At 61.2% G+C, this 27238-nt stretch overlaps 2 protein-coding genes across 4 annotated transcripts in view; one reads left to right on the top strand and one right to left on the bottom strand.

Annotated features, from left to right (window-relative positions):
- Positions 1–3030: 3030 nt before the first annotated feature.
- SCNN1G (sodium channel epithelial 1 subunit gamma) lies at positions 3031–17232 on the bottom strand. Of its 3 annotated transcripts, none has more exons than XM_053276281.1 (13): positions 17169–17232; positions 12349–12682; positions 11186–11474; positions 10436–10629; positions 8936–9039; positions 7507–7670; positions 6492–6590; positions 6201–6318; positions 5573–5651; positions 4960–5017; positions 4530–4591; positions 4276–4351; positions 3031–3584 (listed from the first exon to the last, which is right to left on the bottom strand). In XM_053276281.1, the coding sequence occupies exons 2-13, from the start codon at positions 12663–12665 to the stop codon at positions 3171–3173; spliced, it is 1974 nt and encodes a 657-aa protein (XP_053132256.1). In that variant the 5' UTR covers positions 12666–12682; positions 17169–17232; the 3' UTR covers positions 3031–3170. The 3 variants fall into 3 exon arrangements, with proteins under 3 accessions (XP_053132256.1, XP_053132253.1, XP_053132254.1); XM_053276278.1 differs by lacking the exon at positions 17169–17232 and adding an exon at positions 13885–16551; XM_053276279.1 differs by lacking the exon at positions 17169–17232 and adding an exon at positions 12937–13662.
- Positions 16542–27238, top strand: part of USP31 (ubiquitin specific peptidase 31) — a 32214-nt gene continuing 21517 nt past the window's right edge. Inside the window, exon 1 of the mRNA XM_053276277.1 lies at positions 16542–17798. Within this exon, the coding sequence (XP_053132252.1) occupies positions 16854–17798 (945 nt within the window). The 5' untranslated portion in view covers positions 16542–16853. The remainder of the gene's footprint in view (positions 17799–27238) is intronic.

The raw sequence follows: 27238 nt of genomic DNA, 5'->3' as shown, positions 1-27238 counted from the left end.
TGGGGGGCGGGGGGGGGGGTCTGGCTCCTCCAGGCGGGCCGGATCCTGCCCTGTTTGGCTGGGAGAGCAGCTGTGCTCCTGTTCAGGGGCCAGGCAAGAGCAGCAGCCGCTCAGGAAGTGGCGCAGAGGATGAGTCAAGCGAGGGAGATGCTCGTGACGCAGCAGCCCGAGGGGGCGGAAGCCACTTGGAGGCATTTGGGAGGTCAGCAGGTCGCTGGCCCTGCCCGGGTTCACCTTCTGGCAATGACACGCCAAGGAGGCGGTGGGGGCAGCCCCGGTGGGGGGTGGGTGGGCAGGGGGAGCCGCCTCTCCAGCCCAGCCCATCCCTGGCCCACTCACTGGGCAGAGAGGCCCCTTTGGAAGACGTGACGATGCTCTTGGTTGAGCAGGGGGAGAGCCACTGGCCCCATCCGTCCCCAGCACGCATCCTCTCCCCCCTCGCAGTGGCTGGCGCTGGGGTCTGTCTTGTCTTTCTTTTCCAGATGGTGAGCCTTTTGGGGACAGGCCCAAGAGCACCTCACAGCCTCAGACAAAAGCGCCACTCAAAAGAAAAGTCTGACCAGTCGCGGCTCGTCCTCAGGAGGAGCCAGGGTTCGGGCGCCCAGGGAGGAGGCACAGCTGCCTCGGCTTCCAGGCAGGGGCTCCGGTCGCTCCTCTCTCCCCGCCCCTCCGAGAGCCATGCCGCCTGCAGGCCGGCCATTGGTCAGGGAGAGCTGTGTGGCCAACCACGCAGAGGAAGCAGAGGCAGCTGCGCCTCCTTCGGCTGGCAGCCCCCCCGCCACCCCCCCCAACCGGCTGAGCGGATGAGCTGCCTGCTGGACCATCATGAAAGCAGCATCTGGAAACCTGGTCTGTTTCCCCCCCGGGGAGAGAAGCAGCCGGGGCCAAGTGGGATTCTGAGCCAGGGGCGGGCGGGCGGGCTGGCAGGCAGGGAAAGGCTGAAGCAGCCCCTTCCCATCCCCACCCCCCCCCACTGCCCTCCACCTCCTCTTAAGCTGAAGTCACCTGCAGCTGCTCTGCATGATTGGCTGCCGAGTCTTCTGGAAGTTGTGGGCTTCCAAATGCAGGCTAAACCTGTGACTGGCTGGAGTGCCTGGGAGTGAGGCCGACACAGACTGATGAGACGGGATTAAATCGGAGCTCACATTTCATTCCTCATCCCTCTCGCTATGCTAAGAACTGGGGAAGCCACGAGCAATTCAAATAACCCAATAAAATGGAGACAAAAGCCGCCCTTAGAAGACAAAGTCCTGTATCCGGAGATGAGTGTCGCTCAGCAATCCAACAACACCCACTTAAAGCCAGCAATTAAGAGCCAGCCCAGACCAGAAAGTCTTGTAGGATCCCCAGCAGCCAGAGGAGAGTTTCCGGCTGAGGCTGCGGCCCATCTCCGGAGGGACGATGCACGGAGGGAGCCCTCAAAGCGGGCGGGCAGCAAGTGAGGAGGAGGCATCTCCCACTGATCTTGGGGGCAATGGGGGTGGGGGGTGGCCTAACGCCAGAGGCAAGGAGGTGCAGCTGCCTCTGCTTCCCGGCAGCCGCTTGGGTGGCTCCTCTCTTTCCCCCCCTCCTGCCTGAGAGCCTCACTGCTTGCAGGTTGGCCATTCACCAGGTAGAGCTGCAGACCACAGACAGCGTGCTTTGCTTTACTTAAGACACCAGCACCTAAGAGTGAATGGAGGCCCAACTCCACTCGGCAGCTCCAGAGGCCCTTCTAGAGGATATTGACCCCGAATGTTAGTATGCTTGGGCGGGAAGAACTCCCGAAGGAGGCCACTGGCCACACCAGTGTGCAGGCAGCCTGGATGGGGGGGGGGGAAGCAGGCGCTTCCCTGCGTGGGGGGGGGGCTCCTGGCATCTTAGGCGCTCTGGGGCAGAGCTGGGGAACGGGCAGGCTGGCCGGGGAAGGAGCCGCGGCCAAGGCTGGCTCTGCCGGTGGGTGGCCCTGCGTCGCACCCTCTGGGCCATCGATCACCTGCCTTGCCAGGAGAGGCGGCTGCTGGGAAACAAACAGCCCGGGACGCCCCACGCCTTGGGCAAGCGCAGCCCACAATAGGGCAGCAGCCGCAGCGGGCCAGCCCTGCCTGAAGCAAGACGCGCCCAGCGCCAGCCCTGAGCAGCTCCCCAGGAGGGTCACACGCCACGCTTTGGAACAAGGAGAGCAGGCCGGGGCCGGGCCATTGGCTCTCCAGGCCCCCCCGCTGGGCTGAGCCCCCTGCCTCGGGCTCTGGCCCCTTTGGAGGAGAGCACCCTGGAGGGGGGGGACTTAGAGGGAAATGCCGAGCTCATCAGTGGCGAAAGCCAAGCGGCAAAGCCCCAGGCGGCCTTTCCTCCCGTTCCCGGAAGCAAGAGCCTCTCCCCACTTCCCCGCCTGGGAGGGGACACTTGGCCACCCATCCAGGGTTGCTGGGCAGCGCCCGGCCTGGGAGGCAACGGAGCAGCCGCCTGCAGCCTGGCCGGCCAGTCTCCTCCCCCAGCGAGTGGGCCTGGCTGCACCCAGGGGCGCCTGCGACGACTCCGGGGGCCCAGCTGGCTCCATCGAGAGCGGAATCAAGCCTGGGAAGGGCCGGGGAGGGCGTGGGGGGGGGGCAGGCGGGCGGGAAGGAGCTGGCAGAAGCACCACCCCCTGGAGGGGAGGCTCCTCCGGGCCGGCCAGCCGTAGTCCCCCCCCCCGAGCAGAGGGGCTGCCCTGCTTTCTGCTGGCTTGCCAGGTCAGGGGATGGCTTGGCTGGAGGGGAGGAGGCAGCTTGGCCCCGGGAGCGGCTCAGGAGCAGGCATGGCTGCAGCCGGGCTCCTGCTGGGACCCCCCTCCCTGCCCTCAGGGGCAGAGGGATCCTCCCCCCCCCGCCAGATGCCCGAGGAAGGAAGAGCCCCAGGCCCACAGGCAGCAGGTCCACGCCAAGCTTTTATTCAAACCCCCTCCCGCCTGCCTCGGCGGTGAAGTCAAGTCCGGTTCCGAAGAAGAGAGAAGAGGGCCCCGCGTCGCATGGCAAGTGTCCAGCAGAGCCCTCCTCGGCCCCGCCTGTGGGGCAGTTCTCCATCAGCACAGCAGCCCCCCAGGGGGTGGGCCTTGCAGGGTGCTGGCCGGGCACCGCCCCCCTCTCTCTCCAGGGCACGCAGCCAGCGCAGGCAGGAGCCGGCCAGAAGGCCCAGCAGCTCCTCTGCGGGCGTCACTGGCCCCTGCCCTCCTGGGTGTCCCCCAGCTGCTCGGAGAAGGTGCTCTGCAGGTGCAGCGTGCTGTAGTTGGGCGGAGGAGTCCTGGGGGGCAGCTTCTCTGCGGGGGGCAGCGGCAGCCGCATGGCGGTGTTGAAGGTCGGCAGGTCGTCGTCGTCGTCGTCTGGGACGCAAGTGGGGTTGTCGTGGCCCTGCCCCCCGCTGGTGTCGTCCGGGGGGGCCCCCGCACCCCCCTGGCCTTGCCCCCCGCTCCGGCCCCCCCACCACCTCTTGGCCTTCTGCCAGCGACGGCGCAGGATGATGCTGAGGGTGTCCAGGAAGAAGACCTCCACGATCTCCAGGACGCAGACCACGGAGCAGCTCATCCACAGGCCCAGCTGGCCGCCAAAGTTGGAGAGCAGGCTGACGACCTGGCAGGAGAGGAAGCCGCCGCCTGAGCCTGAGCTTGGCTGTGCTGGGCCGGGGCGGAGGGCGGGGGGGGGGATAGTCTGGGGGTGTGGCCCACAGGGGGCCTGCAGGAGGAGAAAGGGGGCCGGCAGAGGAGGGCAGAGGCTGTTCCTGCTGCTCAGGGTGGCCGGAGCATCGCGCTGGGCCTCTGGCAGAGAGGGGCCCTTGGCCAGCCCTGCTGCCCGAGATGCCTCTGCTGGGGAGGGGGCCTGGAGCCCCCCCAAGGCCCACATGGCATTGCCACGGAGCGATGGGTCACGCCATGCCACGACACACGGCCATGCCAATGCGGGGGGGGGGCCTCTGCAGACGACCGACGGGCGCCTGACCCTGCCCTCGGCCGTGAGCAGGCCTGATCATTCCCCTGCTAGCCCTTGGCCTGAACAATGAGGGCGAGGGTTCTCTGGGGGTTCGGCTGCAAGCGGGGGTCACAGAGGCCTGGGAGACCCCCAGCCTTGCTTGCATCCCTCAACGAGCCGGACTCCCCTGTCCGGGGACGGTTGGGGAACATGCTGCAGCCCTCTAAGCCCTCTCCCGCCCCAGGACACCCAGAAAGGGTTAGGGTCCTTGGCATCCTGCGCCCATCTCAGCCCGCCCAGCCTGGCTCCCCACACGCAGGGCCGGAAAGGGCCTTGGCCCAGAGGCAACACTCACGTCGTTGGCCGGGTTCTCCGAGATAAACCTCTCGTTCAGGTCTTTGTAGAACACCACGAGGTTGGCCAAGTCTGTCCTGTGGAGAGAGGGGTGAGCAGGGGTGTGGGTGGCGGGGGGAGGGGGGGGAGCGGGGCTGCCTCAGGATTTCGTAAAGGGCGGGGGCAGGCGGAGGAACCAGCCGGCAGTCCGGGCGGGCTCAGCAACAGGACTCCCCCAAGGACAGACGGGCAGCCCCCGTTTCCCACGCGACGTACTTGTTCAGCCTCCTGTTGCTTTTCCTTCCTTTGTCCCAGGAGAGAACTCGGAGCATCCATTTCTTGGAAGGGAGAAAAGCGCCACCATCAGCTGTGCAGACCTCTCTGGATGCCGCCCCCCGCCCCGCCCCGCCACACACACTGCCTTTGGGCACCCTCCTGGCCGGGGAGGCCTCCAAGCGCCCCTGCCCTCTGGAGCCCCCAGGCCTTCAGCCGCCCCTCGGCTCTTCCCCTGACCCACCCTTTGTCTTGGAGAGGAAGAGGCCCCCGCCAGGGACCCCTTGTGCAGCACGTGCCTGTTGGGGGCCTGGCCTGGCCCCGGAGTCTCGCTGCCTCCTGGTGCCGGAGCAGGACCGCGGGGGGTGTTGTGGGGCACAGCCCGGGCAAAGGGACGGGGAAGGCAGGCCAGCGGGAACAGAGGGACACTCACCTCGGAGGCTGTCGATGGCCACTGAGCGAGGCTGGTGGTGAGCGTCCACTCCTTCATGCTGAGGAGACAGGAAGGCAGGCAGGCAGGCAGGCAGGCAGTGGGCACGGCCAGAGAGGTCCAGGGGCTCCCAGGCCTGCCCTGCAGCCGCGCGTCCTCATGAGCCAGGCGGGCGCCAAACGAGGTGCAGCTGCTTCTGGCTCCGGGCAGCCCGACTGCACCGCTTCCTCCCCCCCTCCCCTCCGTTAACGAGAGCCGTGCTGCCTGCAGGCTGGCCATTCATCAGGTAGGGCCGTGGGGTGGGGGAACAGGCGCCATCAAGGTTAGGCAGCTGTGTCTCGTTTAGCGCCCCCCCCCCCGCCTCGGGCCTGCTGTGTCCCTGAAAGATGGCTGCAACCTGCCCCAGATCCATGGAATCACTCTCCAGGATCCGGCAAGCTCAGCTCTCGAAGGTTGCTGAGGGAGGCCCTGGGAAGAAGCCCCCGCCGGCCGCTTGGAACAGCTGCCTGGAGAGAACTAACGGGGGGGCGTGAGCATGAGGAGCCCCAGCAGTGCTGTGGCCGAGCGGGAGGGGGGGCCCCGGGCCCCGGTGGAGTTCTGGCTGGCACTGACTGACCTGCAGGCTTCTTTGCACGTCTGTTGGCAGCCCAGCTCCTCCTTGACGAACTGCTCGTGCAGCTTGTAGTAGCAGTACACTGCACGGAGGGAGAGCAGAGAGGCGCCCCGTCAGTGCCGGGCGGGGGCAGGACACCCCTCCCCAGGACCCTCGGCGGCACTGGCGGGCCTGGGCTGGAGCAGCAGCCTGGGAGGAGCCAAACCCAGCAGACCGTGCAGAAGAGGCAAGGCTCAGCTCTTGAAGAGGCTGGGCTGGGCTGGGGGGAGGAGGGGAACGGTGGGGAGAGCGGCTCCAGCCCTGCCTCCCAGCCACGCGGGAGACCACCCCCAGGAAGGAAAAGGGGGAGTCCTCCTCCTTGGAACTCTGCATGCAGTCTCAGGACTGGCTGCTGCAGCAAGGAGTCCGCCCCGGCACCTGGCAGGGGCACCTGGCGAGGGGTCAGCTATGGGCAGGGGGGGGCAGTTGGGCCAGGGAGCTCCCGAAGAACAGCTCCAGGGGCAAAGACCCAGCAGAGCCAGGAGCAGGCAGGAGGGGCATCTTCCGGCTCGGGTGCTCCAAATCCGTGGGGGTGGGGCCCAGCTTTGACCCAGATCCGGAGGCCTGGAGGCGGCCCAGAGAGGAGACTCACTCCAGTTGGGGTTCTTCTTGTAGTTGCAGAACTGGGCGCCAGGAGGCAGGGGCTGGGCATACTGGGCACAGCCGCACTTGTCCACCATGTAGGTCTGGAAGCAGGAGTGGAGGCAGATCTGCAAGGGAGAGGCGGGCAGCAGAGGGGTTGGCCGGGGCGGGGGGCGGCCTCCCCTTCTGCCCCAAGGCCCCCCAGTGCTCCTGGCCCAGCTCAGCCGGGGCTCCAAGCAGGAGGGGAGGGGGGCTTCCTGCTTGCCTGCAGCGGCCCCCCCCAGCCCCCCAGGAGACTCACCTGCAAGGAGTAGGTCTTGTTGTAGAGGTTCCTGACAGGGATGTCTTCGCCCGTCTCTGTGCAGTTGCTGTACGGCTTGCTGAGGCGCCTGGACTTGGTCTGCGGGACGGAAGTGGGGAGAGCCCTTGCGTCAGGTCATGGGGAGGGGGCTGCTTATGTGGCAGCAGGGCTGAGGCCTGCCCCCTCTCCTGCTGGGCTCCAGGCCGCCCCTCCCAAGCCAGCTTTCCCACAGGCTGACGCCCCCTGCCCCACATGCTGCCCTACAGAGCACTGGTGGGTCCAGCCCGTGCCCCCTCCGGAGCGGCTGCACACGTGAAAGGTGGCGCTGGGGGCATTGGGGAGGCTGGCAGAGCAGCAAGGACATGGATCAGTGCGTGGGCCCTTGCGCCCCCCCTGCGGCTCCCCCCTCCCTGCCACGGAGGAGCAAGGGGCCTTTCCTCAAAGTCTCGATGGTCCCTCGAAAGGCAAGCCCTCCACATGCAGGCTGTATGGAACGGACAGTCCTGCTGAGGGCTTCTTGGCAGGCACCCCCGGCCTTCACCCCGAGGCAAACCCCCCCCCCCCAGAACATGCTGGAGACAGGAGTCGCTCGAGGGCCTCTCGGAGGGGGGCTGAGCTGCCCCTCTGAACCAGCAGGGACTCTATCCTGATGAGCCGCAGGTGGAGGGGTGGGGGGTGCCAAGGGAGGCAGCAGTCCGGGTTGCTCCTCTCGCTCTCCCAGCCCAGCCTGAGAGCTGTGTGCTGTCTGCAGGTTGGCCATTCAACAGGCACAGCTGCACAGCCAACAGCGCAGCTCTACCGGACGAATAGCCAGCCTGCAAGCAGTGAGGCTCTCGGGCGGGGCAAGAAAAAGAGGAGCCCCCCGGGCTGCTGCTGGGAAGCGAAGGCAGCTGTGCCTCCTTTGGAGCCCCCCCCCCCAGCCCGTGAGGATGAGCTGCTGCTTCTGCTCTGCCCCCGGAATGAGAGTCCACGGGCGGAGCACCCTGGGGAGCCCTCGGCCGACGGGGCCACTCACAAAGTGCATGCCGATGGAGGTGGCTGTCGCCGTCTCGATCTCGGTGCCGATGTCTTCGATGAAGGGGTATTCGTCCTGGTCATGGACCACAATCTTCGCCCCTGTGGACGTCACCAGGAAGGGGTTGTAGTCCGCTTCGTCGATATACAGGATCACCTGCAGCCCTGCGGAGGGAAAGGGGCTCGGGGTGAGGTCAGCCTGGAGGCAGGGAGGGGAGGCAGAGAAGGCCCCAGGGGAGCGGAGTGGGGCCCCCTCTCAGCCGGGGTGGCACAAGCCCTCCTTGGACTGCACGGCCCCTGCTCCTGTGAACGGGACGAGGGTCCACCTAAGAGCCAGGACCAACCAGCCCACCTCACAGGGCCGACTCAGGCTGCCGGACTCAGGGGGTCTAACGGAGACACGGCTGCGAGGCCCTGAACCCTGCAGTGGGAACCAATGGGGCCTCCGGCGTGGCCACCAAGGGCCGTCCCTCAAGGTGGGGCCTTTCCGAGTCTGCCGGTTCTTGAGAAACCAGCCCGAGTCCTCCGGGCAGTTTGTCGCTTTGTAAGTGGGGTGGAGCCAAGGTGGGGAGGGAGCTCCAGGGGGCGGCAGCAGCAGCAGCAGCCGCCAAGGCCTTCTGGGGCTTGGAAACGGACCACACCAGCAGGGAGGCGGAGAGCAAGAAGCCCTGCGCTCTGCCCGGAGAAGGGCCCGCCCAAGGGCTGGAAGAGAGCCCGGGGCCCCGCTTGGCAGCAGGCTGGGGGGTGGCGGCCGAGTCCCCCTCTTCCTACCCCCTGCGCCCTCCTCTCTCTGCCTTTCTTCTCTCCCCCCTGCCTCTGTGCATGGAGGCTCTCTTTCGCCCTCATGATTAGTAGCTGTTGCTGGCCCAGGAAGATTGCCAAGCCCTCTTGAAGCCACTGAAGGCTGCCGCCATCACCACACCCTGTGGGAGCCGGTTCCAGCTCGTTAATTATGGGCTGTGTGCAGAAGGACTCCCTTTGGTCTGTCTCGAATGGGTGTCACTGAAGCATGCACGAAGAGGAGAGGACGCTTGGCCAGGGAGCCGGAGAGGGTCCCCTCCCGGGCCAGGTCTGGCTGCCAGTCGCCAACTGCTTGATTAGGCGGCAGCTGGCAATGCCAGGGAACATCTCCTGCCCCAGCGGCTGATGCAGGGAAGGAGCGAGGCCGGAAAGAGCCCCTCGGCTTCACTCAAGCCGCCAGAGCGTTCCTCGCCCTTGGCCTCTGGCAGCATCAGGCCAGGGCAGAATCTCAATGGAAAAACCCGGGCAGAAACACGTCCCGGTGGGAAAAGAGCGCTGGCCCCGAGGGGCAGGCATGGCCTTCAGCCAGCACTCTGGGAAGGGCCTGCAGAACTGGCCGGGTCAAGTTCCATGCCCGCGGCCTCCAAGCCAGCTGGGAAGAGCCATCCGCTGCCGAGCCTCCTCCTTACCGTTCTCGCTGCCTCCTGTGGACGTGCTCAGGATCTTCCCGTCTTGCTTGCTGTTGAAAGTGTAGCAGTTTCCATGCAGCGGGTGATGGAAGGAGGTGAAGTTCCTAACAGAAGCCAAACAGACTCCGTCAGGCATGGCTTCGCAAGGGCACTCCCCGCCCGTCTTACGCAAACTCTGCAAGCACCCAACGCAAGCCAGCCCCCTCAAGGGCACCCTGACGAACTAGACCTGCGCCCTAGAATCTCTGGCAACGTTGCTCAGCTTCCCAACTGAGGAGGACGCCATTTCGCAACGACCAGAGTGATGCCCAGATCTTTGCAGAATGGACGAGGAAGTGGAGCCCGCAAGAAGCGACTCCTTCCTGGTCCTCTTCTCTTAAGGTCATATGTGGCACAGCCTGGCCCCACCCCGAGAAGGACGCCGGCTGCTGAGTGTTTGGGGTCGCCAGCCATGCGCAGCCGGGTGGTGGGAACAGACACTCTGGGGGTGCTCAGAGGGAGCGCCAGGACGGGGCCTCGATCCCAAGCGCAGGCCTGTGGGTGGGCCCTTTGGACAGCTCAGCTCCCAGCCCAGGCCAGCCAGAGGGGTCCTTTCCACGGAACGGTGCCCAGCACGTGCTTTAGGGTGGGGGATTCTGGTGGGGGGGGCACTTTCCCACCTTCAGGGCTCTGGCTGTGTGTGCCATGAAAACGTGACCCCAGTCCAGGGTGCCACGCAGAAACATCCCGAGTGCCTCCCTGGGACCTCCTCCCAAACACGCAGAGGCAGTGCAGCTTGCCCTGCCCTTGGGGGTAGTGCCCGCTCCCCGGTGGCGAAAGCTTGAGGATGTGTCCAAGTTGCTCTCTGCCTGCTCAGCGGCAGAGCCCTGGGGGTGGGGGCCCCAGAGACCCCGCAGAGCAGCTAAACTCACCTTCGCTCCAGCCAGCAGCCAACCGTGAATGCGGGAGATCTATTGCCTGCCAACATGCATTCAGCACAGTCCACACAGTTACCGTTGTGGGGGAGAAGACTCCCAGCAGCAGGAGGGATGGGGGTGCGGAGCAGCGGCTGGGAGAGGGCTGGAGCCGGGCTCCCTCCCGGCCAGCAAGGACATCCGGGGCGGGGGGGTCTTGAGCGAGGGAGGAGGAAAAGCCCACTGCTGCCCCAGCCACTGCCCAGCACGGCATCACTGCGGGCGCCTCCAGCCTTGTTCTTCGCTCACACAGGAGCAGCAGCAGCAGCAGCAGCAGCAGCAGCTCCCAAGCCAGGCTCCCCTCCCCATCCCCGGGTGGGCGAGCCCGTCTCTCACGCTGCCTGAGCTTCCCCACCAAGCAGTGGCTCTTTCCTGGTGAGCCTGGCTGGCCATCTCAGTGGCTTTTGCCTTCCGGCCCGTCCGGAGTGGGCCAGCCAAGGAAGGCTGAGAGACTTCCGGGTGGCCCCAAGCCACACCACCAATCGCGCCCCCCCCCCGGACCGTCTGCTGGGAAGAGCCAGGCGCCCCCCCCGCCCCCGAGGCTGACCTGGAGTCGCAAGAGAGGCCGTCAAAGAAGCAGCTCAGCAGCAGCTCCTCGGCCGAGTAGCTCATGTTCACTTTCTCCTCGGCGTCAATCTGGGCCAGGATGTTCATGTAGTGCAGCTTGTACCACTCCTGGATGGCATTGACGCCCGAGCTGAACGTGTAGAGGGCACAGTCGCTCTTGTTGTGGGCGTCGCACTGGAAAGAGGCAACAGGAAGGCGGGCTTCGGGATGGGGAGCCAGAGGGCCCTGGAGTGGGTCTGGGCCACGGCAGCGGGGAGGCAGCCCAGAGGCAGGGCCCGGGGGTCCTGCACGCAGAAGGCCCCAGGTGCTGGCCAGCTCCAGGTAAAGGAGGGCAGGTAGTGCGGGGGCCAGAAAAGACCCCGCTGTCCCCCAGAGCAGACGATCCGGAGCTAGATGGACCAAGCAGCTCCGGGCTGGTTCACGGCTCTTTGCCCAAGCCGGGTGCCTCTGATTCTGCATGCAAGGCATGCTGGGAAACCCAAGCTCAGGTGAGGGGCAGGGCGGGGCCCAAGAGCTCAAGACCCCTCCAGGGTCCTGCTGTGCACGGTGGGGCGGGAAGGCCCATGAGGACAGGGTGGCTGCCGAGTGCCCCCTGCCCTCCTTCAGAGCTCCCTCTCTCTGCCCAAGACACACCCTCCCTGCCCCCTTAGCTCTGGGGCTCGCCATGAGCCCCAGCAGGGGCAGGGAGGGGCTCCCTTCTCTCCCAGGCGGCCACGAGAAAAAGCCTCACCAGCTGGAAGCCGACAATGTCCTCAGGGTTCTTGACGGTCACCATGCTGGCACCCGCCGGGACGATGTCCGCGACCCGCCGCTTGTGGCCCGTCATGATGTCGTGCGCAGTCTTCCGACGGGGGTCCTCCAGCTTCATCAGGGGGAAATGCTTCAGGAACTTCCGGTCCTCTGGGCTCCCGGCCTCGCGGCGCTCCCTGGGGCTGCTTCCCGTGAAGTTGTACAGCATCCGCAGGGCTTCCATGGTCTCCCTGTCCAGTTCCTTCAGATGCTCCTTGATGGCGGAGTACCTGCAGGAGGACGAGGCCAGGCCCGTGCTCAGCCATGGAGCTCGTGCTTGCCACGCATAGGGACCCTGGCCCGAACCTTGCCGTCTCCAGCTAAGAAGCCTCTCAGCTGGCAGGCCGCAGGAAGCTCTCTCAGCCTGAGACCCCAGAGAGCCACGGCCAGTCAGAACAGGGGACTACAACCCCTATCATCCCCAGCCACAATGGCTGACTTGAAGATGGTGGGGGAAATGCCATTAATAAAGAGTTCTAACTTGGTCTGTAATATGGGCCCCTTATAGGAACATGGCAGGGATGCTCTAGAAATACTCTATAGCCTTCTCAGATAATAAAAACCAAAGTAATTAACTGCACGCCTTGTACTGGTGTGTGTGTGTGTGTATGTGATGCCTCCATCAAGGGCAGGTAGTTTCTGAAAGTAATCCTTTGCCTGTTTACTCAGAAGTCTCACTGTGTTCAATGAGTGTGCATAAGATTTCATAAGTGTGCATAAGATAGCAGCCTCAGTCAATTCCTAGTTAAAAAAAAAATTCTGCTCCTGTTTCAGAAAACTCTCAGCTTTACCTTGTTAGCATCAGCCTAGGAATGTCCTTTCCTTTTTTTAATTTCTGATTTCCCCCTCTTTAAATCTCTGTGTCAGAAGAAGAGTTTTGTGTAACCTGAAAGCTTGCTTCCAGGTTGCATTTGGGAGTTAGTGGCTCAGAGTGGTGTCAGCTGGGAGTCAGGAAGACCCAGATCACAACTTCACGGGAGGGGTCCCCGTCACGGCACAGTGGGGACCATTGGAACTGACCAATGCCCTTGGAAATGTGCCACATCCATCCAGCTATGGGCCCAGAGAGCAATCAGGGCAGCTGACATCAGTCCACCAACTCACTTGTAGGGGTTGATGTTGCAGATGGTGACGGCTGGGAAGGGGAGCTTGTGGAACTGGACGGTGACAGAGACGGAGGCCATGTAGTAGTTCCTGACCAGCTGCACGCAGTAGCCCACAATCAGCCCGACGGCGGTCAGAGTCAGCAGGATCCAGAGCAGGCGGCGCAGGCGGCCGCGCGAGACGATGATGCGCCGGCAGCCGTGGGTGTTGGTGTTCATGCAGTACCAGCGCATCAGCTCTCGCAGGGTGGGCGCCTGGGGGCCGGTCACGGGCAGGGTCTTCTTGATCTTGGCCCTGATCTTCTTGGCAGGTGCCATGCTGAGCGGGGCAGCAGCTGGGGGGCGGGGAGGCAGAGCACACAGAGAGCGGGTGTGAGGGGTGTGTGTGTGTGTGTGTTGAAGTCTCAAACCGGTTTAACCACCGGGACTCCCAATCCAGCCACAGATACGGGCTGGATTCCCTCCCGGGTTCCCTGTGCCAAGGTCGGACTGTCCTGCTCCCTCCCAGTCCCGAGCAAGCCCTGTTTCTTTCGGGACTGCCTGAGATTCCGAGGCTGCTGGCCGGCCTCTTCGCGCTGGATCCCCTTACCTCAGAACCGAGGAGCACCAAGGCAGTGAGGATTTCTATCGCGCGCCCGCGATTACTACCGTTTGTGCGTATTTTTCGCCCAGGGAAAAGTTCTCAGCGGGATTTGCTCCGAGGAGGCACTTTGCGAGGTGCCTCCGTCCTGCTGGCCCCGAATTAAGCAGGCGTAGCGAGCATGCCTGCGGGGAGACCCCCGGCCGGCGCCCCTCCGGCTGTCAGGCTGCAGCGGGGGTGGGAGGCCAAGACGGCAAGCCGCAGGCCGGCAGGCCAAGGAACAGCCGTGCCCGCGCTGGGGGCCTTCCCGGTCTCTGCCTGGCCGCAAACATGCCTCCCACGGACAGTCGCCCCAAAGCCGAGACCAAAACGGATCGAGCCGGGAAGCGCTTGTCTGGACAGCTCGGCTGCGTTCTGGCAAAGGAGGAGGGGAGGGGAGGGCACCCAAACGTCATCTCCCCCCGGCCCACCCCAGCCAGCAGAAGTCCCGCTGGAGGAGGAGGAGGATTCGACGGGAAGCGCAGCGCATCCGTTCCCAGCGAAGGACGCTCTCTCGGGACAGGAGCAGCGCAGGAGGCGACAGGCAGGCGGGCCACCCCCAGAAGCCGCCAAGGCTCCAAGCCCGCCGCCAGGAAGCGCCTCTGCTGCCGCCCACCAGCCGCTGCGCTCCCGCACCGGGCAGGGAGGGAGAGCAATTCGCGGGGCATCGCCGGGCCAGGGGGCTCCGGGCTGGGCTCGCGGCCACTGCCCCTCCTCGCCTGCCCGCTGCCGCGGCGGGGTCTTTGCTTGACTGGCCGCCGCCGCCGCCCATCTGGAGGGGCCCGCCCGCCGCCCCAGAGGAACCGCGGCGGCTCTCTCCTCGCCCTCCAGGCTCCCGCCTCACCCCCCGGGCAGCCGCGCCGCCGGCAGATCGCGCTCTCGCGGGCGGCCCGCCTGCCACAGCCGCTGGCGTCTCACCTGCTGCGGGGGCGCCGCTCAGAGCCGGCTGGGGCTGCATGAGGCCGGCGGCGGAGAGCAGACAGCGGGTGCCACTGGACCGCAGCCGGCGCGCTCCTCTGCTGCTGGCCGGACTGCGGCTCTTCTTCCTGGGGCGCCCGCCCGCCCGCCCCGCCTCCCGGCCGGGGCTCCGGTTGCAACACAGCGGCGGCTCCCAGTCGCCAGGCGCCCCCTGCCGGCCACCCGCGCGCCTGCCGCGGCCCAGGGCGGCATCCCGCTCCCGACCCCCGTGGCTATGGCGGGCGGGCGGGCAGGCAGCCCACCCCGCCCCGACGGAGGCAGCAGCCTCGGCTCTCTCGCGCCCGCCGCTAGAAGAGCTGCTTTCCCCTTTGCGAGGAGGAGTCTTTCGGCGGGGAAGCCCGCGAGGGCCTTGCGCCCCTCTTCTTCGCAGCTCCTCCTCGGCATCCCAGCTGCGGCTCATGCCCCCCACCGGCTATGGGTGGCCGTCTCCAAGGCAGCAGCCCCCCGCCAGGGGCGCGCCGGCCCTTCTCGGCTTCTTCTCTCGGGTGCCCATCCGTGGCCACCGTGGGGGCGGTTGCTGCTGCTGCTGCTGCCGCCGCCTGCCCGCCTCCCTGCCCTGGCACCAGCGGCCACAGAGAGGCGGCAGGGGCCCCCTCCTCCCAGCGGCTTCCTCCCCAGCCAGGAGATCCCAGCCCCTTGGCCTTGTCCAGGCGAGCCCTTCTCCTCCTCCGCATCAAATATGGACGCTGCCAGCCGAACGGGGGTCCCAGCTTTCTTTGGGGATGGTGATCTCAGGCCTTGGCTGAGCGCCCTTCCTGGCGAAATGTGGTGAGAAAGAGGCAGGCCCCAAGAGAGGCAGCGGCTGCTTCATAGGAACAGAGGAGGCGGCCATCTACTGCGCCAGAGCCTTGGTCCATCTAGCTCAGGAGTGTCTTCACAGACTGGCAGCGGCTTCTCCAAGGTCCAGGCAGGAGTCTCTCTCAGCCCCCCTGTCTTGGAGATGCTGCCAGGGAGAGGACTTGGCACCCAGATGCTCTTCCCAGAGATGCGGCTCCATCCCCTAATAAGGGGAAGATCTTCCAGTGCTCACACTTCTCCACACTTCTCGTCTCCCTTCCATATGCAACCAGGGTGGACCCTGCTTAGCAAAGGGGACCAGTCATGCCGCTCACTACCACAAGGCCAGCTCTCCTCCTCCTCTGCTTCCAGGCTCAGCAGCAGCATCTTGAGTGCTGGCCAGGTGTGTCCCGGGAAGAGCATGTGATGAAGGATCATCCTGGAGGAAGGAGGGCAGGGAGTTCATGGCTGATTGCATCCTGGTCAGCGTTAGATTACATGATGACATCATCTGGACTTGGTCTGAAACCTGGGGAGCTGCTGCTGCTGCTGCTGTTGCTGCCAGTCAGAGCAGTCAGCCATGAGCAAGAGCGTCAGTGCTGCTGTCACTCGTCCCATTAGGCAAGGACAGTCCCTCCCCTTCCATTGCTTTCAACTCAGGTGGATCCTCTTCCTTCTGTTCATGCACCTGTTACTGCTGCTGCTGCTGCCGCCTCAAGTTGGTGGGGCTGCCAGGGAAGGGATGCTGCCAGTGGGGTTGGGTTTGTGCTGCTGCTTAACGGTACTGCCTGCTGTGCTGAGAAGAAGAACCCTTAGGAGGTGTCTGGTTTTGCTGCCGCCTCCTTGCTGTGCAGGCCCTGTTTCTTCGGGGAAGGGCAGGAGACTATCCATGAGGAACATCACTGGGGAGAAGAAGATGTGCAATGTCCAGCAATCAGTATTGGTGGTGTTTATGAGGCGGTCAGGCGAAAACCTTTTGGACCTCTAGCAGCTGATGTTGCCATGCCGGGAAAGAAAATCCCAAGCTGCAAAGACAGAATTACAATGGGAATGTGGGAAGCAAGAAGGTGGGAAACCTCCACACTAGGAAAGATGAAACGAGTCTACTACAGATGGACATCTCGGGCATCAGTGGACTGGAATGGACTGGAACGGGACACCTTCAGTCAGGAAATCGCTCCCTGCTCCGGACAGGAGCAACAAAGAAGGAAGGGTGTTGCTTTCGTCGTCAGGAAGGATAGAGAGATAAATACAACCGTCTTTGGCCGACAAATATCGATGAGATTCCGTGGACAACCACCCTTCAACATGGCGGTTCTTCAAGTCTCTGCCCCAACGACTGACGCAGAAGGAGAGGAAGTGGATGAGTTTCATGCTCAAGTTCACTCTGAAAATGGGAGAAGATGCCGGCAAGAGGTGCGGCTGGAGACCGGAAGGCCGAAGCTGGAAAAGGTGAGGAGGGAGAAAAACGCAGCCAGACGGGATGGTCGAGGAGGGGACAGAAACGGAGCAGCAGGTTTTAACTGTTAATTGATTTGATGGTTTAAATGACTTTACCGCCCAGAGACGCACGTTCTGGGCGGTACGGAAATATTTTCAATAAACACAAAATAATAATAATAATAATAAAGAACTGTGAGCCGCGACACCGTCCTGACAGGGCACTGGGGCGCCCCCTCAGCCAAGGAACCCCTCCCCCAGCCGTGCGGTTTTGGCGGGAAGGGCTGCGGGGCCGCGAGGCGGGGGGGGGCCTCCTCGCCCCGCCCCCTCTGCGCTATTCGCCGCCCCTCCAGGCCGCGCAAGGGGAGGCCTCTGCCCGGACCTAAGATGGCCGCCGCCGCGGCGACGGGCCAGAGAGACCTCAGGAGCGGCTGCCCTCGTTCAAGATGGCGCCGCCGGCTTCGAGCGCGGCCGCCCTGTCCGCGCGAGCTCCGCCCCGCCACCGCCGCCTCCTCAGCAGCAACGCCGCAGCCGCCGCTCGGCCATGGCGAGCCGGTGAGGAGACGGACCGGCGCGGGGCAGGCGGAGCAGCAGCAGCCGCGGGTTGAGGAGGATGCGCCGCTAGGCCCCGGGCGGGCGGCGAAGCCTCAGCCGCAGGAGACGCCGCCCTCCTGCTCGCCGCCGCCGCAGTCATGTCGGGCCGGGCGAGCGGCTCCCCGGCCGCGGCGGTGGTGGTGGCGCTGCCGCCGCCCGCCTCCTCCCCTTCTCCGCGGGGCGCCTCTCCCGGGGCGGCGGCGGCGGCCTCCTCGTCGTCGTCGTGCAAGGAGAAGCGCTCCTTCAGCAAGCGGCTGCTCTTCCGCGGGCGCCGCGGCGGGGGCTCCCCGGCGGCGGCAGCGGCCTCCTGCTCCTCCTCGCCGCCTCCTCCGGCCTCCGCCTCCTCCTCGGGGCCGCGCGCGCTGGGCGGCTTCATGAGCCGCGTGCTGAAGACCCTCTCCACCCTCTCGCACCTCAGCTCCTCCGAGCAGCAGCAGCAGCACCACCACCACAGCCTGGGCCGCTGCTTCCAGCCCAGCCCGGAGCCCGAGCCGCCCCCGCCCCCGAGGCCTGCCCCCGAGGCCGCCCCCTCGCCGCCGCCGCCCGCTGCTGCTGCCCCCGCCGCCGCCCCTTCGCCGCCGCCGCCGCCGCCGGGCCTGCTGCTGCCCGCCGGGCCTCCGGCTGCCGGCTGCTCCTCGGTCTCCTGCCCGGCCGTGCCCGGCGTGGCGGGGCTGCGCAACCACGGCAACACCTGCTTCATGAACGCCGTCCTGCAGTGCCTCAGCAACACCGAGCTCTTCGCCGAGTACCTGGCCCTCGAGCAGTACCGCGGCGGCGGCGGCGGCCCCGGAGGAGGCGCGGCCGCAGCAGGCCCGGCCCAGGAGTCGCTGCGGGAGGAGGCCCCGCTGGGCGAGGAGGAGGAGGAGGAGGAGGCCCCGCCGCCGCCGCCCCCGCTCTCGGCCGGCGAGCCGGGCCTGCTGCTGGACAACCGCTGCTGCACGTCGGAGACCCGCGGTGGCGGGGAGGTGACGGAGCAGCTGGCGCAGCTGGTGCGGGCCCTCTGGACGCTGGAATACACCCCGCAGCACAGCCGCGAGTTCAAGGTGAGCCCCGCCGCCGCCTCCTGCGGGCAGAAGGCGCCTGGCTGGCTGGCTGGCAGCATCTCCAGGTAGGGCCTCGGCCCGCCAGCGCCCCGGTGAGCTGCTAGGGGCGCCCAGCAGGCAGCAGCTGCCCACCTCCCAGGACCACGGGGCGGAGGCGCCAGGCCAAGTCGCCCTGCCACGGCCGCATGCTCCTGCTTCCCTCCAGATGGCCGCAGGCATGCTTGCATGGGGTGAATCTCCAGGTGGCCAACCACAGGAGCCCCCAGAGCGCCTCTGGAGGCCCACCCCGCCCCAGCAGGGGCAGCAAGGTGATGGGGGCCAGTTGAGCGGCGCTCCCTTGGGCTGCCGGGAAGCATCTGTAGCCCAGCCCTTTGGCACTACTGGGGTGCATGGCAAGCTGCTGTCTACTGAGTTGGGCCTCTGGCCTGACTGGCAGCGGCACTCCGAGGTTTTGGATGGGCCTTTCCAGCCCTACCTGGAGATGCTGTAGCGCACTGTGCTGGACCTGGGACTGTAAGCACAGTGGGCTAGTGTCAGGACACCTAAAACGAATAACTGAAATGCATGGGTTACTTCCACATTTGGTGCACGGGGAGAGCAGAACAGGTCTTGTGCTAGCAAGCAAACCACGCTTATCAATGGCTGCTAGTTGGAGGGCTATAGGCCACCTGCAGCCTCAAAGGCCTCTGAAGACCAGTTGCAGGGGAGTATCAGCAGGAGAGAGGGCCTGCCCTCAACTCCTGCCTGTGAGCTCCCCAGAGGCATCTGGTGGGCCACTGTGCGAAACAGGATGCTGGACTAGATGGGCCTCCTTGGGCCTGATCCAGCAGGACTCTTCTTATGTAAGCATGACTTTTCCCCTTAGCTAAGCAGGGTTTGCTCTGGTTGCATTTGGATGGGAGACTAGAAGTGTGAGCACTGTAAGATATTCCCCTCAGGGGATGGAGCCGCTCTGGGAAGAGCAGAAGGTTTCAGGTTCCCTTGCTGGCTTCTCCAAGATAGGGCTGAGAGAGATTCCTGTCTGCAACCTTGGAGAAGCCGCTGCCAGTCTGTGGAGACAATACTGAGCTAGATGGACCTAAGGTCTGACTCAGTATATGGCAGCTTCCTATGAATTTCCAAACCCATGCATTCCTGTGGTCATTTGGAAAGAACCAGGGCTTCTCAGCTGGCATTCCCTGACTTTCATTCGGTTGCATGGTGTCAGCCTAGTGGACCAGGAACATAGGGAGTTGCCTTCTACTGAGTTAGACCCTTGGTCCATCTTGCCCAATATTGCCTATTCCATTTGGCAGGGTTTCAGACAGGGGTCTCTCCCAGCCCTACTTGGGCTGAACCTGGGACCTTCTGTCTGCAAAGCAGACCCTCTTCCACTGAGCTATGGCCCTCTCCCCAACTGTATAAAAGAAGGGCTCATCATCTCCATGCTAGTGCGTGTACAGCACTGAGTTCTTCATCGGGACCCAAAGAAGCTGACATGAGGGTTTTGATAGAGGGTTTTGAACACTCGCTTTCATCTGCATGCTCCATAATACTGAAAATGCCTCTTGTTGGATCGACTGTTCTTGGCATAGGAGGGCATAAAGTTCTGGGTACACAGTGCTTTAAGTAGAGGAGAGGTTGACTTCTCAACTACCAGCTGTGATGCAAGGACCCACGTTTGGTACTTCATGTAAATGGTAGCTCTGAGTTCCGTCTGTATGGAGAGGTAAAGCCCTGCAGGCTTTTGCCAGCTGTGCAGAGAGATGTGGCCTAGCAAACTAGTGCCTGCTTGAGATCCAAAAAGCCCTGGGTGGAAATGCAGAAGTGTCTTGGTAGATGCTACCTTAGCCAGGAGGTGTAGAGGTCTCTGCATGGTTTTGGGTGCACCTGCTTCTGAAGAATACCTGAGGAGCTGCGCCCTACAGCAGGGGTAGGCAACTGTGGCACTCCATCTGTCGCTGAACTACAATGCCCATCATCCTCTGCTGTCGTTTATTACACTCCTAGGCCCAGGGGTTAGATGCCATAACTTGTGGTAAGATATGATGATGTGGTTAGAAAGTTGGAAGTAGGAGATCAGAATCCAATCCACACTCGGCCCTAAAGATCACTGGGTGACTTTGAGCCAGTCATTCTTTCTCAGGCTAGCCCACCTTGCAGAGCACCTTCTGTGCTGCCTCCTCCTCCTTGGAGGAGTGGTAGAATAACAATATAGTAAATGCAAGTGGGGATCTGCTGCAGTGTTCCCCCACTCCTGGGACAGGAATGCTTCAGCCGGTCTGGAACAGGAGCCTTGTGGCCCTGTTTGCGGGTGTGGAAACGGGAAGTGATAGCAGAGTGGCCAGGACCATGGATTTCCTTTCCCTTTCCCTCTCTCCTTTCCCTGCTCTGCCATAAAATGCTAAAGTGTTCAGGTTTGGGGCGTACTTGCTGTCAAGCTAGCAGCTCCTCCCTGTGGGCTTCTGGTGGGCCACTGTGTGAAACAGGGTGCTGGTCTAGATGGTCCTTGGGCCATCAGGGCTGTTTTTATGTTCTTAAAGCAAGCATCTGTGGGAAGAGAGGGAGTTTCTGGAGAATGGGAAAGGAAGGAGGCCAGCCTGCCTTCCACTCCTGAAACCTCCCTGTATCATGTGGGGATGAGAGTGTGTTAACTTCATGCCACACAGTCCTTTCCAAGGCATGCGACTACAAGGGACTCTCAGGCATTCCCATCTCTCCCCCACCCCATTGCAGAAAACCCTGCCTTGTTTTTAGGTGGCCATGGTTTGCTTCCAGACCGATAGAATTGTGGAATTGCTCAAGTTGGGTAAGATGATAATAGGATGTGATCTTGTCTTTCCAAGCTGATCAAAACAAAACTCTCTCTGTGTAAAAAACCCCAAACACCTTAGGTTTCTATTCTGAAAGTTTCTTCACGAGATGTGGGTCAGCCAGTGGTTTAAGCATTGTTTGACATCTTTAGTGGATGCTGGCTGTTAGAGGACCAGATGAATAGTCAGTTGCTGCTCAGTGGCTGAGAATGTCTTCAGGTGTCACTTTGCTTAGGATCTGCCTGCAGCAGGCAGGGTGGAGTTTACACTTCTTGAAACATGTAAATGGATTGGCAATTTTTTATCATAAATGTAAATACAGAAATATCACTGAAGAAGTTCATCTAGCAGCGATTGGTGGGCAGCCTCCCCCCCCGCACGCCTCGCCCAAGAGCTGTGAGTTGACAGTCCTGCTACCAACAGGTGGGCCTTCTAAATCTGTCTGTGTTTCTCATTATTTTAGTCTATCTTTCCCTGGGTGGGAGGCTTTCTTGAAATATTTTGCATCCTCCTTAACACATGCAGAGTTTCTCATATAAACACAGTCTGATCTGTTTAGAGAGTGTTAAGATCTACTAGAGCTCTACTGCAAAGGGCTGTGGCGATGCATCTTGTAGGTGCTTTGGTAGGTTCCTTCTTCTGAAAGCTGCTTGGAGATGTGCCGTTGAAGAAGCAAGTCTGTGGGAGTGGCAAAGCTGAACCTTTGCCACCAGCAGGAACTGTAGCAGGCGGACTCTTTCTTGGGTGTCTGTCAGGCAGCTCTGTGTTCTTTGGGCCACAGTTTCAGGCATTTTCCTGACATCTGCCCCCCCCCACCCGCAGTGACAGCTCTCACACAGAATGCAGTAGTGATTTGTCCTAAGGAGTGGGACGGGGTGGGGGCAAAGGAGGCACAGCTGCCTCTGCTTCTCTGGGGCAGCTCAGGTTCTCTCTCTCTCTCTCGCTCCTGCCCAAGAGCCAGGCTGCCTGGATTTTTTGTCGAGTACAGCTGCACTGTTAACAGCGCAGCTCTACCTGACAAATGGCCAGCCTGCAGGCAGCGTGGCTCTCGGGCGGGAGAGAGAGGCCCAACCTTTGGTTGTTAGGACAAGCTGCTGCTGACAGAATGCCAACTTGTTTGCTCAGGCTGTGTTCTTCACCTGACCTGAATCCAGAGGAAGAAGAGGCTCATGGTGCAGTGCTTGGCTTTTCTGTCGCTTGGTGGGCTTGCGAGGTGGTTCTTGGGAGTGAAGCCCCCCACAGCTTTTCCAGCAAGGAGTCCATTGAATGAGTGTTTCGAAAGCTGAGCCTGACACCCAGACGACTTGAAAAGATTCTGGGCTGCTTTTTTGCAAGACAAGATGGCTTTAACCTCAGTGTCTTTGTCAGCTGTTTCAGGCAGCTGCATTCTGCCTACTTCAACACTTTCCCTGTTAGCTACAGACAAGACTTCAGCTCTTGCCCCAAATTTGTCAGGAGCAGCGTGCTCTTCAATACCTGTCTCCTTGTATCTCCAGTGTCACACATACAGTGGCATCCTTTGGTATTAAAGATAATAGTCGTTTATGTTTCGTTGGGTAGCTTCTCCTAATCCCTGGGTTCCAGGTTGCCTACATTGTGAAAGGCCTTCTTCATGTGAGCGTCACGTTAAAGATGGTTTGGATGTAACTTCACCCCTCCTCTAATGCTCAAGACCTTTTTGGTCACATTGAGATCTTTCAACTCGAGTCCCCTTCTAAACATAACTTCTTTCTGCCCATCTCCCTCAGCATCCAAAAGTGCAACCATTCTTGATCCTCCTTGGGATTTAATTGGGTCAAAGTGACATTGAATACCCTAAAAGCCCATAAGTGCTTGACAAACTTATTTGTGGGAAGTAGCAACTTGTCCTAACAAGCGGGGGGGGCACTTGGGTTTGGTTTCCAAAGGGGCGCTGCTGCTCTTCCTCACCAGTCATGCTTTTACAATATGTCTCTTCTATTGAAGCATGCCTTCCTACAGATGGTGTGTGTGGGGTGGTGGTTCATTTAAGCTTCCTCTGGAGATGCATGAGGGTTAACCCCCCCTTCCCCAGCTGCTGTTGTCTGTGGAAGGGAAAACCTCCCCTTTGCCACATATGAGCTGCAGGGAGTGAGGAGCAGGCAGTAAGACTGGGAAGGCACGACCGCGGCTGATGAGTGTGGTGCTCAAGGCCCTTCAGTCTTATCTTACATTTTTATCTCTCTGTTTTCTGGAAGATGGGGGTGATAGTTTATAAATGTTAAGTGTATTGATTCTGCTTTGGACTGGATTTTGTTGGACAGACGCTCCCGAGTGCTTTAATAGGGTTAACCGTATAACTTGTTTGTCAGGCACGTTGCCGTTCTAAACTGCCACTAAATCCTGTGATTAATGAGATTGTTTGCTTACGGGCAGATTAGCAAAATACTGTTTAAACTTGTACATAAACATTCCAGTGCCTGGTCAGTGTTGGGACTGGAAAGTGCAGGTGAAGGAAATAATTCTAACTTTTAAAAAGCCATATTTTTCTGGTAAAGGCAATATGTTCTAGTATGCTGCTTTCCTGAAGTGTCTGTAAAGCGTAGGGAGTGAACCACTGCAGTTCACCCTGGGGCGTGGGTTTCCTAGAGAGCGCTGGAAAGCCACCCCAGAGCTTCCCAGAATTGGCTGCGCTACTACTACTACTTCTACTGCGAATGTGTCTATACCGCTCTTCAACCAAACTTCTCGAAAATGGTTTACATAGAAAAATAAATCCATAAATAAGATGATCCCCTGTCCCCAAAGGGCTCACAATCTAAAAAGAAACGTAAGGTAGACACCAGCAACAGCCACTGGAAGAGAGATGCTGTGCTAGGGCTGGATCGGGCCAGTTGCTCCCTCCTCCTAAATGTAAGAGAATTGCCACTTTAAAAGTTAATAGGGGCAGCTGTGGCCATCCAGGGCAGCAAGTGTGAAAGGGCAAGTGTCTGGTCTGTGATGGGTTGAGGCTTGACTCACCGTGCAGTCTGAGGTCCGCTTATGTCAGCTGGGGAGCAGGGTTCCCTCTTAGCAGAAATTGGGAGAAGGCAGTTGTGTGCACCAGGAAGCGGCAGGAGCAAGCAGTCCAGGACATGGACATGGACGTGTCGTGATGGCGCATGCAACTTACCTATTTCTAACTTCAAATTTCTAACTTCAGATTTTGAAGTTGGTGGTTTCCCTAGTGTCCCAGATCTGCAGAGTTGCTCTTTGCAGTAGTGCCCTCTGCCTGCTGTTAGTTTATGCCTAGGTCCAAATGTGCTAGAGTCCTGCTCTGTATTTCATTTCCCTTTGGGGAAGATCATCATTTAACCTTCCGGGAGACAGAGCAGCTGCATCTCCCTGGCTTTTCCAATTTATTGTTAAACGGACACTTCTGCCTTTTGACTTGGCAGCCTTTCCTGCTTATCAGACTTCCTGCAGAGCAGTTCAGGCTGCCGTTGGGGGTGGTGTGATTCTGCCCCCTTGCCCTGCACCCCTCCTATCCTGCAAGTGCCTTATCGGATTCATTCTAGTGGCTGGCCTCTTCTGACTGCTCAGCGTTTTTCGGTATGAGCAGAACTGCCTCTTTCCTAGCTGGTGCCTGTTTGACAGCACAGGACTGTCCTCCATCCACAAGACCTTGGGGTTCCTCCCCAGAGCAGGGGCTGGCCACAAGCACCTCCTGGTGTAAAGGTGGGAGTGCTGTGGTCCCATCCTCCTTCCAGCTGGAGCCTGAGCCAAGTCTCTTGTTTGCTAGCAGCGGGTGCCACAATTGGGCAAAAGGGATTTTTCTGAGCAGCCTGAGGATTTGTGTTTTCCAGCAAAATAACAAGGAGGGGGATATCTAGGTTGCTTGGCAGCTTTGCAAATCCCTCTGCCTGACCTACATTAAGGCTTGCTGCTCTACCTGCTTGGCTGCCCCCTTGCATGGCTGTGTCTAATCTTTGGCTTGCAAGGACCATCTGTTTCAGCAGCTGAGGATCCCAGGGTAGGGGTTGCCCTCACCAGGATGGGCGATGCTGCTTTGCTTCCCTTCCCTTCCCTTCCCTTCCAGCACTTGAAGGTGTTGTCTGCTGAGAAACCTGATCTTCTCCGAAGCAGCAGCATTGTTCTCTGCAGTAGTAAGACCCTGGGGTGTTGTGCTAGGCTGAAATTCAGAATGGACTGCTGCCAGGGATGCTATAAACTAGATCGATACACTGACAAAATCCTCAAATTTAATTTTGTCTGTGTATTTAAGAAATGCCTGGCCCTTGAAACAGGGCTTCAAGATGGGCCGTGCTCTGGTGGAACTGTGGCACTGAAGCAGAATGTGAGGCTAATGGTTCAGTGGCCCAGTCCTTCTGTCGGGGTGGTAGTACTGGATAAGAGGCCCTTCGAAAGCGGTCTTGGCCCCATGGGAAGACCCTTCCCCTTTCCTGGCAGCAGCCTGAGGTAGCTCAGCAGTTCTCTTTCAGCCCTTGGACACGCTTGATGCTAAACTCTGCTTAAATTTTCACCTTTCTAAATGAAGGGTGGAAGAAAACTGATTGACTGGGGTGCATCCGATGTCCCCGAGGGCCACGTCCAGCTGTGACCTCACCAGTTAAAGGCGGCCACCCTTGTCTGAGGCTGAAATGAAGCCGATGTCTGTGGAACAGTTTTGCTTGCTTACGTCTCTCCTTCCCTTGATTGCTCTGTGATGGAGCATGTACTCTCCGCTTGACGACGCTGATGTTGCTATCTGTGTGCAACCTTGGAGGCAACCACCCTCCTCCACCAGTTCCCTTTGGGGGGCTCTTGTGCCATTCTAGGTACGGCCCAACTGACTGAGCCGGTCCACGTGTAGGTAATTGCCTTGCTGTCACTAGTTGTAAGGCAAAGCAGAGCCTCGCCTGCTGACTGGGCCTGCGGGTGTTTTTCCTGGCCAGCGCTTCTACTGTGAGACCTTCCCCCCCGCCCAAGAGGCTGTTTACAGGGAGCCTGGTTCTTCATCCACCCGTTAGTGCATCCGTTCTAGTAGCAAAGGCCAGCCGGCCGTAGCTCCGTGGCAGAGCCCCTGCTTTGCAGGCAGAAGGTCCCAGGTTCAGTCCCCGGTGGCATCTCCTGGTAGGGCTGGGAACTGAGACTCCTGCCTGGGACCTTGGAGAGCTGCTGCCGGTCAGTGTGGACAATGCAGATCGATGGTCTGACTTGATCTAAGGCAGCTTCCGGTAGAACTCACTGCTGTACTGGCTTGAATGGGGGATGAGGCAGATTTGCAGAGGAGCTCTCTCTGTGGCTGCTGGTCTTGATGCTCCCTCCCAGGTCCAAAGCTAGTTGGCCTCTGGATGCCAGATGCAGAGAGAACCGGAGCAGGGCCACTTGCCTTCGCTTCCTGCTTGGGGGCTCCTCGAAGGCAGGGTTGGGAAACCTTGCGGGAATCAGGGTGTTGGGCTCAGCAGGTCTCTGGCCTGGCCCAGCAGGGCTCCTCTGGTGTCTCCTAACCATTCATTCCCGTTCTGTCGAGGAAGTGCTGACGGATGGCCTGTGGTCCTTGGCAAGCAGTTGGCTTGTGAAAGATGGCTGGTTCTCCCAGGACTTGCCAGGAGAGCATTCCTGTTGCAGTGCGCGAAGGGAACTCCCATTATTCTTAGATTCTGCCTCAGCCAGGATTTCACACACCTTGATTCTGTTTAAGCCTTTTCTTGTGCCTACCATGTTTCAGCAGCATAGCGGGGAGTCGACCGGTTGAGGGCTTTCCCACCTTTCACTCCCATCTGCCTTCCTTAGACAAAACAGGCGGGTGGTTGCTCTCCCCCTCATGTAGCCCAGCCCTCCTTGGGCTCCCTCCTTGTAGCCACTGCTGCCTTCTTGCTGAATGAAGATGCCTTTCTGGTTTGGGCAAACAGGCCCGCGCGTCTCCAGGCAGTGTGTGTTGCTTTCCCTTGCTCCTCTCTAGGTGCATCACAGGGACAGTCCGTCTGGCATCCCTTCTGCCTCTGAAGAGGTTGGTTGGGCAGCTGTGCTGGATCTGGCCCGCTTCTGCTTTCGTTGCCTTGGGCTGGGCAGAGCAGCTCTTGCTTCAGGAGCCCAGAAACGGTGCTGGGAAGCGAAGGCGATGCTGTTTGTAAAGCCTCAGGGTGGCCCTGCTGCTGCCGCCGCCCCCTGGCACCTCTGAGAAGCCAGGAGTGCAGGGCAATGCGCTTGGGCGTTGTGGCTGTTGGGGGCTGCTCTGCCCGACAGGCCTAAGAGCTTTTGTGAATGAGAGCTGTGATCTCAGAAGGGGTTCTGGGCCGTCGCAGACGCCTCCTCTGGGGACTCCGTGAGCAACTGGCAGCCTTGGCAGAGCAGCTCGTCTCCTCACGCCAAGGCTGGGTGATGGTGGGCTTCTTTATGGGGCTCAGCTTCACCTGGAGATACTTTTATTACGATTGGGTATTTTTAAAGTTAAGAGAACGCTTTTCAAAATGCACACTTTGGAATTGCCAGCCTTGGAGGACGAGGCGCCCAGCCTCCTGCCTCTCCTCTGACACCTGAGCAGGTTCTCTCTCCCTGCCTGGACTCCTGGCAGTCTTCATCCCCCCTGCCGCCCCCCCCCCCCCGCAGGCTTGTCTGTCTCTGCTGGAACAGCTGCCTCTCGCCAGGCATCTTGGGTGGCGGTGTTGCCTCTTTGAGTGCTATGATGATCCTGGAGGAGCAAAGCAG

The sequence above is a fragment of the Hemicordylus capensis genome, chromosome 13 (assembly GCF_027244095.1).
Source record: "Hemicordylus capensis ecotype Gifberg chromosome 13, rHemCap1.1.pri, whole genome shotgun sequence".
Classification (NCBI taxonomy): Eukaryota; Metazoa; Chordata; class Lepidosauria; order Squamata; family Cordylidae; genus Hemicordylus; species Hemicordylus capensis.
This window is presented reverse-complemented; position numbering and strand designations above follow the sequence as displayed.